The sequence below is a fragment of the Cetorhinus maximus genome, chromosome 7, assembly GCF_964194155.1.
Source record: "Cetorhinus maximus chromosome 7, sCetMax3.hap1.1, whole genome shotgun sequence".
NCBI classification, from domain to species: Eukaryota; Metazoa; Chordata; class Chondrichthyes; order Lamniformes; family Cetorhinidae; genus Cetorhinus; species Cetorhinus maximus.
Window position 1 is genome coordinate 90,226,752 of NC_135885.1, and position 9,788 is coordinate 90,236,539.

At 40.0% G+C, this 9,788-nt stretch overlaps 1 protein-coding gene across 1 annotated transcript; it reads left to right on the top strand.

The window, feature by feature from the left end:
• The first annotated feature begins 466 nt into the window (after positions 1 to 466).
• Positions 467 to 6,625, top strand: mettl21e (methyltransferase like 21e). The gene is made up of 3 exons (XM_078544886.1): positions 467 to 620; positions 914 to 1,031; positions 5,450 to 6,625. Exons 1-3 carry the CDS (start codon positions 498 to 500, stop codon positions 5,890 to 5,892), a joined length of 684 nt encoding a protein of 227 aa, XP_078401012.1. The 5' UTR covers positions 467 to 497; the 3' UTR covers positions 5,893 to 6,625.
• The last annotated feature ends 3,163 nt before the right edge of the window (positions 6,626 to 9,788 follow it).

The following is a 9,788-nucleotide window of genomic DNA, read 5'->3' on the forward strand; positions in this document are numbered from 1 at the left end:
TGAAGACGTCTTGATGAAGTGGGGGCGGGGAATGATGGGGGACAACTGCAGGAAGGTTTCAAGGGGATGGAGGCTTTAAGTCTCAAACTGGCACAAGTTCAACCTGCTTGCAGAAACTGGATGCTTGCAGAGGTGGACATTTTATGCCCATCCTGACCTGCAATTCAGTCAGCTGATGGCAGAGGAAGACACTTCCTGCCTGTCCCCCCTGTGTGATTGCATGTGAAACATTGAAATTGCGTGTGTTGCAGCTCCTGATATGTGAGTGGAAGTGGTGCCCATTTCTGATCCTGCCATCACCTGTTTCATTAAGTTATGCCCTAACACTTTTCATTAACGTTTAAACTCCAAGAGGTGTCTTCATGTAACTGATCATTAAATAGATACTGTCAATTGCCATCTATAAAATGCTTATTGATATTTTGTCTTTTTGAAATATTGAATACATCTTATTTTCTTCAGAAAAGGCTGAAGATGAATATATATCATCAGAAATCATGAAAAGGCGATGGGTGCCAAATGTTATCAAAAGCACATCCTGGGAATGCTTTCAATTTGTAGGGTATGAAATCAAAATTACAGAGGCTACTGATTGCTACGGTGCATTTGTCTGGCCTTCGGTAAGCACTGTTGTCAGTTGTAACTTAACTTAAAAATTACTTTGGACGATCTTTGTGGATAATGACATGCTTCTGTCCACTATTTTAAATTGATTGAAACCTCTGCTAAAATGGCGAGCATAAGCAAGTTGTATGAAAATTTTAAGCACTCGTCTGTGACTGTCAACAAAAGTCATTTCCAGCTCTTTGTTAAGAAAGAATTTGAAATAAAAATACCACTGCCAGCCATAGAATAAAATGTGTTAAACTGCAGAAAAGAAACTAACTCACATTTCTATTGCTGCATCACACAGGCCCTGGTGTTGTGCTATTACCTGGAACACAGCCAAAAAGAGAATAGTTTGATTGATAAAAATATAATTGAACTAGGATCAGGAACAGGACTGGTGTCAATTGTTGCTGGATTACTTGGTGAGTAAAGGTCATCTTTTAAAATAAGGTCTTCATTTTATATAGTATTCCTCACACAAAGGACAGTCTCGGAAAGTTTTACAACAGGGAGATGAGCACTGAGCAAGTAGCAAAAGCAATTTAGGAAGGTAGACTAATTAGTCATTTAAATGACTGCTTAAAGAGATAAGTTGGTACTGCCTATGGAAGGATTGTCTGCAATCACCTGACATCATGGGCAGAATCTTCTGTTTGGCGAGCAGGAGCGGGGCCCACGCACCGACATGTAAAAAGACGCGGGTGACGTCAGGCGTGCGTTCCGATGTCACCCCGCATCATTTAGATTTTCAGTTCGGCGGGCACACAGCCGAATTGGCTGCATGCCTGCCGAACTGTCAAAGGCCTATTAAGGCCATTAAAAAAGTAATTAACATGATTAATGGATTTGCCCATCCAACCTCAAGGTTGGCGGGCAGGCTGGGAGCCCAGGTGGGCTTGTGAAATAGAATAGAGGAGGCTAAGGGGTGACCTAATTGAGGTATACAAAATTAGGAGGGGCGTAGATAGGGTAGACAGGAAAGACTTGTTTCCTCTACCTGAGGGGTCAGTAATCAGGGGGCATAGTTTTAAGGTGATTGGTAGAAGGATAAGAGGGTACACGAGGAAAAACTTTTTCTCCTAGAGGGTGGTGGGCATCTGGAATTCACTGCCTAAGTTGGTGGGTGAGGTTGAAATGCTCAACTTGTTTAAAGGGTACCTGGATCTGCATCTGAAACACTGTAACCTGCAAGGCTATGGACCAAGTGCTGGAAAGTGGGATTAAAATGAGGGGCTAGTTTCTTTATTCTCTTTTTTGGTCTGCACAGACACGATTGACTGAATGGCCTCGTTCTGCACCATAACGTTTCTATGGTTCTATGAAAGATTTTTATATTCTGGGAGAAGTAACTTCCAAAGCAAGGGTGAAACAATGGGATTTACAGATCAAAAGGGGAAATATATTTAAAGAAAGATGGAAAGCTGTATGGGGAATGGCCCTGTGAGATCTTGAGAAGTGGACTGTGTGAAATAGACCTGTGAAAAAGCAGCCTCTAGCCACCCCAGCGAAGTGCGGGTTGGTCCAGTGTGCAAGGTTTTGTTAAAAGCCTTGGAGTTCCATTGTCATGTGAGAGGGAGAGAGAAGCTGTGAAATACTTCCCTTATTACAACAATGGATGTTTGTGGTAATATTGCTGGATGTTTTTATAGATTAAGAATCTATTCGGACTGTTGCCTGAAAGCGGTATGTGGTTGGGAGTCTAGTTAAGTAGAAATCTTTTGGGAACTGTTATAAGACTAAGTTTAACTGTATAACTGTAATCTTGAGTGTTTAACTTTTTTCTTTTCTTTTATTAATAAATGTTTTAATTTAATCTTTAAAATCTCCAAAGGTAGTAATGGACTCTTTACTTCTGACTTCAGTGTACATATCTTCTCGTAATAAATACAAATTGCAAAATCGTTGTGATAGCTTGACCAAGTTTCCCTTAGGGATTTGTCAGCCTGGAAATTACCATCTGCCATATCATAACACAGCCCAATGAGGAAGTAAACAGTACTGAATCCAGTTTTGGAGAATGAAGTGGAGCAAGTGGAGCATGTTTCAGTTGGGGGGCATTTGAGAAAGTGATCCCAATATCAGTAGATTTAGAGTAGTTATGAAAAGGACAGGGAACAATCAAAGGTAAAGATACTGAACAGGCACGGGGCTAATTTCAGTGAGTTGGAAAGGGATATTGCCTAGATGGATTGGAACCAAAAATTGGAAGGTGAAACAGTAATTATGTTGTGGGAGACCTTCAAGGAGGATATAGTTCATCTACAGAATAAATGCATTCCTCCAAGGAGGAAAGGAAGAGTATCCAAAGCTAGAGTTTCTTGGATGACTGAAGATATTGGGCCAGATTATCCCGTCCCAAAGCGGAGGGAATGGAGGTGAGAAGGTGAAAAAATGGCCACCGAGCAACACTGATGGAAGTTCCATCTCCATTTTTGTCATCAGTGGCTTTCATGAGGGCGGGGAGAGGTGGGTCTCAGAACTCACCCGTGTCTTTTAACAGGACAATTAACTACTTAAGAGTTTATCAAAAGCCTGACTTTCAGAAGTTTTGGAACTTTGGTGGAGGTGACTGACCTTTAAGAGACCTTGGCTTTCAGACACAGTAAGGGTAGGCATGCAGCAAGTCAGAGGCAAGTAAGGAAAGAAGACTTCATGAAGGTTAGTGGCATGGTATAAGATGATGAGTTCGCTACCTTAATCAATGTAGTACACAATGAGGAAAGAGTAGAAAGGCTGTTGTAGGTGGAAGGAAGGGGCATACTGGTCATAGTCTATGTGGGGGGTAAATACATAGGAAGATATACTATTGATGTCCTATCACGCAAGGAGTGCTTTAAATCTCTAACATAGAGGGTGCACAGCAATGTTCTCTAAAATACTGGGTTTCGGCAAAGCAGGAGAGAGCTTACCAAGAAAACTGTGCATGTTAAAGATTGGCTGTCAACATAGTTTGAAACCATTAATTCTACTATCTTAGATATAGGAACATTTACAGAACCCTTTTACGGATGCCCTTTCATGTTGCCAGGTCTGGAGCTCTGTTCCTGTGTCCTGGCAGTCTAATTGGACGGCAGCCCCTCCCTCACCTAATTAAGGCCCTGAGCCAGGGAAAAATGCTGCTGGTTCCAGTTCCAAGATGGGGGCAGACTGGCAATCCAGAATCGAACCCAGCTCCCGTTTCCTGTCTCCTATGGGAAAATCCAGCCTATTTAGATTAAAATGAAAAGGAAAAGGAGGCTTACAATAAATGTCAGTTTAATAATATAGAATAGAATCTAGCAGAATACAGGAAATACACTAGAGAATTGAAAAGGAAATACAAGGGGCAAAAAGGTAATGAGAAAAGGTTAGCAAGTGATAGAAACGGGATCCCAAATTTTTTAATAAATATAGAGAGGGTAAAAGGAAAACAAAGCTTAGGGCTGATTAGTAAAAGGTTTTCTTGTGGAGTGAGAGAACATGATTGGGATATGAAATGTGTCCTTTGCTTCTGTCTTTGCTAAAGAGGAGGATGCTGCTAATGTTACATTAAAGGAGGAGGCAGTAGAGAAATTGGATAGCATAAAAATAGAGGAGATACTTAAAAGCTTGGCCGCATTGAAAGTAAAACAATCACACAGCCCAGATGGGATGCATCCTAGGTTACTAAGTGAAGTAAAGATGCAAATAACAGTGGTTCTGGCCACAATCTTTCAATCCTCCTTAGATACAGGAGCAGTGCCAGAGGACTGGAGGGTTGCAAATGCTACATTGTAATAGAAAAGGATAAACCCAGCAACCATAGGTCAGTCAGTTTAAAATTTGTGGTGGGGAAGCTTATGTGAACATAATCTGGGACATAAATGTTGGTCAATTGGAAAAATATTGGTTAATAAATAAATCAAAACCCGAGATTAAAGGGGCATTGGCAGCGTGGATATGAAATCAGCTAAGAGACGGAAAGCAGAGAAGGCTAAGGGGAGAGTTAATAGAGGTATTCAAAATTCTGAAGGAAATGATGCTGTGCACAGGGTTTTGGATGAGGTCACTGGCAGGTGGAAGCAGCAGTCAGGAGCCCTGCCTCATAGCCACTTCTGTCCCTTCAAAAATGTTGTCAAAAGTTCTAGGTTACTACATCTAAGTGTAAAAGTCAGAAAAATGAATAGTTGTATTATTCAAATAGACTCTTGCTCAAAATGTTAATGAGTAGATAAGCTTAAGTATCTAAATAATAAATAATGTTCTGAAATTTGAAATTCAATTCACTGATGAGTTCAAATGTTTGCATTTATCGAAGGCTCTTGTATTGAGTTACAAATGAGTTAAACTATTAACACCACAGCAAGATGTAATTTCCACCTGCTTGTAATAATTTGGGAACCTTGGACTTCAGACTCATGGATATTTTCATCAGTAAACCATGTATTGAAATAATTGAGTACATCTTACATTAATAATGCACTAAATGATATCCATGTTTAATTAACAACACATTTTCCAATGTGTACTTGTAGCAGGAACACTCACTGGCATTTGTACACATTGGGAAATCACAGGCACAATTCCACAATTTTTGTTTGTTAAAATTAATTAGCATGAAGTTTCAAGGAGTAGGCATGAAATTTCCCAATAAGTGGTTGAGGCTCCTGGTAGATGACTGTATGTGTAAAATGATCCTATATTATGTGCACAATGTCAACACGCATGATGTATTTAAATATAAAATGTAAACTTCCTTGTATAATATGAGATCTTACTGTACACAAACTTGGTGTAATGTTCCAAACAAATTCTTTCATATTGCAATTTTTGATGATAATATTTGCCTGCTTTCTAAACATACATTCTTGCTTTTTTTCAGGTTCCTATGTGACTGCCACAGACCTGCCTCATTTACTGGGTAACTTACAGTACAACATATCACGAAATACAAAAATGAGAAGTAAATATCAGCCACAGGTCAGAGAACTTAGATGGGGAGTAGATTTGGAAAAGAATTTCCCCAGAAATGCCTGTCATTATGATTATGTAATGGCTGCTGATGTTGTGTATAGCCACCCATACTTGGATGAACTTCTAATGACTTTTGATCACTTATGTCAAGATGACACCATCATTTTGTGGACAATGAGATTTAGGCTTGAGAAAGAAAACACCTTTGTGGAAAAATTCCAGCGTATATTTGACACTGAAGTTATATATGATCTCCCAACTTTACAGATAAAATTGTATAAAGCAAAAAGAAAAGCTTTGTATACAGGTAAAATTATAACACAGGGGTCAGAAAGGGAACTTGAGCACTAACTGCTCATGCCTGTGAAGCAATTGTTCTCCTTATCATGATGAGCTAAGGTTGAATTCCTTGCAAATCAGGCTTGCAAGATGTTATGAGTGATATATACTTTCATCAAAGCCTTGCTTCCAATGCTTGCCAAGATTTCCCAGCTATGAAGCCTTCTAAGGCAAGTTTAACTACCAATAAACAAGTCTAAACTACATGCCTAATGGAAAAGATATCTCTAGACACGATCTTTGGCATTGACAGATTAGCTTGGGATCAGAATCTGTCATTTGATATGCATCTTGCTAAGATCACAATCACAAAGTGCCTACATTGATTACATTACAACAGGAGAAAAATCACTAACTCAATGGTCAGGATTTTCAGGCCCCATTGTTGGTGGGACCCACCATGGGAGATTCGGCAGCCCAGCCAACAGTCCATTGATTTTTGGCAGGACCGGGTGGTCCCGGTGGTGGGCGGGGCCAGAAAATCCCACCCAATGTTCAAGCACTCAGGCAAGTCAAGAAGGAGTTGAAGTGTTCTATTCACTTGTTTTATAGCATTGCCAGTGATTTTACTTAAATTTTAACAAAAACATTCATTATTTTAGCTAAGTGAAAAGCACTAAACTATCCATTTTTGTTTTGAATTTTTAATATATTACTCTGCTGTTTTTGAAAATTAGCTGTTCCAAAATGAAGAAATATGTTGAAAGTCTAAAAAAGAATAAATGTAGATTTTGTGTACTTTTTTATTTGTAAACAAGCTCCCGTCAGCATGTTAAAACACTAATTAATTTTACTAAAAATCACCATCTGAGGCATAGGATAAGACATGAGGTTGGCAAATAAGTGCCTTCATGGTTAGTCTTCCAGACACGACTGGCATATATACAGAGCACGAATGAAGCAGTAGACAGAATAGGCTCTGAATATCTTCCAAGGGAGATAGCATTCTTCAATCTGCTGGCAAGAATTTGGAAATAAGACGTTACTGGGAATTATACTGATATGTAGCACATGCCTGAAAAACAATCATGTATTGTCAATCACTGACCTTTGTTTTAAAAATTGAAGTAATTCTTTTCAAAATATAACTGTTATCTATGTAAAATTTATATATGACTAAAGGATATTTAGTTAATAATTAATACACCATGACAAATTGGTTACATCATTGTTTTCATTTTTGTTTGGTTGCACAGAAGCCAGCTTTCGTCTTCTTACTTTGTACCTTATGGTCCAAAGAAGATTAAGAGCTACTAATAATTATGAATCCTTTGAGGGGAACTTGTCTATTTCCTTTTCAATCAGTGGCACTGGCAATTTGCTTCATTTGCTGACAACCCCTTGGTTAAAAAAAATTTTGTCTGAGTTGCCTATTTACTTCAGTTTTCGTTATCTAGTCCCCTATATTTGGAATTCAGTATACATCATAAAAAAAGTTTCATCCGTTTCCAACATATGAAATCCATTCATAAGCATAAAATCTTCAATCCAGTGTCACGTATGTGTAGTTGTGATATTATAGATTTTGTAAAAAAGGCGAATCTTCCTTTTAAATGGGTACAAGAAGCTGTAAAGATGGCTGCCAAAAGTCAGCTGACCTTTTACAACTGCAATGTAGTCAAGCTTCTATTTGGCTACAAGTCTAGCCATGTGAAGACATTTGAAATTCAATGTGCATTTCTACAAAGGTTAACAGAAACTCACTTCCCTGGAGGTGTGAATAGCTCTTTCCTAACACACCAAACCTGGGAGAATGGAAACCATTCAAATTAATGGCTGACACATTTAAAAGGTTAATTATCTCGCCCAAAAGATGATGGAAGGGACTATGCCCCCAGAGCTAACCCAATACCTAATATGGAAGCTTGATTTTACAGTTTGGGATAGTAGCCATTTTGAGTTTGAACTGTATAAAGTCTGGCTGAGAACGGGCATTTTGTGCAGAGAACCCAGAAGACCTCAGGGAGTTAGCCCACAGCTCTCAGCTGAACTAACTGTGAACAGCATCTGAGAGCTGTGTTTCTCTCTGCCCCACTGGGGGTCACAAAGGAAGTTGTCCAGAAATCATCACTGTTCTGCTGAAAAGAGGATCCAGGCACTTTTTAACTGTCATGCTAGCAGAACCAGTAACAGGACCTTCACTCATTCCACGAAGCAGCTCTACCTGCTGAGTCCACCTACAAAGGCAAACACTGACTAATTGACTACCAAAGCCATTGCAGCTGCTGAACAAACCCTTCACTCCGGATAACCAACACTTTAATTGCAAGCTATGGGCCTGCAATGATATATCTTACAGAGACTGATTTGAAATCTCATCTTTAAGCACCTTTTTTTCTTTATCTGCATTTTAATCTTTGTATCTGTATTTTAGTTAATAACTTTACCACTTTTACTTAAGTAACATTCAGCAGTAGTTTTGTAATAAGCTAACCTTTATCTTGTTTAAGAATAAAGCTTGACTGCTGGGTTATTTTAAATGGAACCACTCACAAATTAAAAGGGGGCTACATATACACACACACAAATATCCTAGCACATGGGCCACTTTGAGGAAATGCTTTTTACATGGTCATGACACAAGTCTCCCATCTGTCTTCTAGCCTCACCCAAAACAACAATCCTTCCGCACAACTCTGTTTTCCAAGTTCTTGGCTTTAAGATCAAGTATGTCCTTAAAGAGCTCACTGAACCCTCTCCAATATCATATTCCTTTCAATGTGGGTGACCAGAACTATGCTTGAGATGAGGGCCCATTCAATTTTAAAATTGCTTTTTTTGCTTTATGTTACACCTTTTGCTATGTAGCCCAGCATTTAGATTGTTTCTTCACTACCTGGGGATTCTGAACTAATTGTTTTAGTGACCCATCTACCACAATTGCTCAGTGAACATTCTGTTCTGATATCATTTATTTGTTCCATCTAACTACATGTTCCATGTTACATTTTCTTTTAATAAACTTATCACTTCAAATTTAGTTGCATGTCACATTTATTTCCTATATAGCTACATCGAACGAGGGGAAGGCTGACAGGGCAGTGCAATGAGTTAGAAGCACTCCTCCAATCACTAATGTGAGCAATCAGTTTAGTGCAAGTATATAATATGGCTCTGGACCTCATTACAACCTTGGCCCAAACATTGGCAAAAGAGCTGAATTCCAGAGTCGAGGTGAGAGTGACTGCCCTTGACATCAAGGCAGCATTTGACCAAGCATGGCATCAAGAAATCTTAGCAAAATTGAACTCAATGAGAATCGGAGGGAAAACACTTTGGAATGCAAAAGAAGGTGGCTGTCGTTGAAGGTCAATCATCTCAGTCCCAGGACATTGATTCAGGAGTTCCGTAGGCTACTGTCCTAGGCCCAACTATCTTCAGCTGCTTCATCAATGACCATCCCTTTATCATCAGGTCAGAGTGTCCGCTGATAATTGCAAAGTGCTCAATATCATGCACAACTTCTATGCCTCCGGCTCTTTCCAGGGGTCGGGGGGTGATCTTTGTGGAGTGTCCAATCAGCTGTCCACTCTTGTGTCAAGCGTGTGACAGATGCTCTATTCAGGCGTGCATTAACTTTCATCCACTACCACTGGGACGAGGCCAGACAGTCACAGCGAACCAGAGGCTTTGCGACCATTGCTGGCTTCCCCCACATCCAGGGTGCAATAGACTGTACACATGTGGGGATCAAGGCACCAGCAGGTGAGCCCGGTGCCTTCGTCAACAGGAAGGGTTTCCACTCCATGAACGTGCAGATAGTGTGTGACCACAGGATGCAGATTCTGCAAGTCTGTGCAAGGTACCCAGGCAGCTCCCATGACGCTTACATGCTCAGACACTCCTAGGTGCCGAGGCTCTTCAGTGCTCCAGCCCGGCTGGATGGATGGCTGCTGGGTGACAAGGGC

Bases quoted from the DNA above. Each gene is read 5' to 3' on its own strand.
- mettl21e (XM_078544886.1), top strand. From the start codon at position 498: ATGAAAAGGCGATGGGTGCCAAATGTTATCAAAAGCACATCCTGGGAA. The intron at 621-913 runs GTAAGCACTGTT...TGCATCACACAG, and splicing joins GTGCATTTGTCTGGCCTTCG to GCCCTGGTGTTGTGCTATTA. The intron at 1,032-5,449 runs GTGAGTAAAGGT...GCTTTTTTTCAG, and splicing joins AATTGTTGCTGGATTACTTG to GTTCCTATGTGACTGCCACA.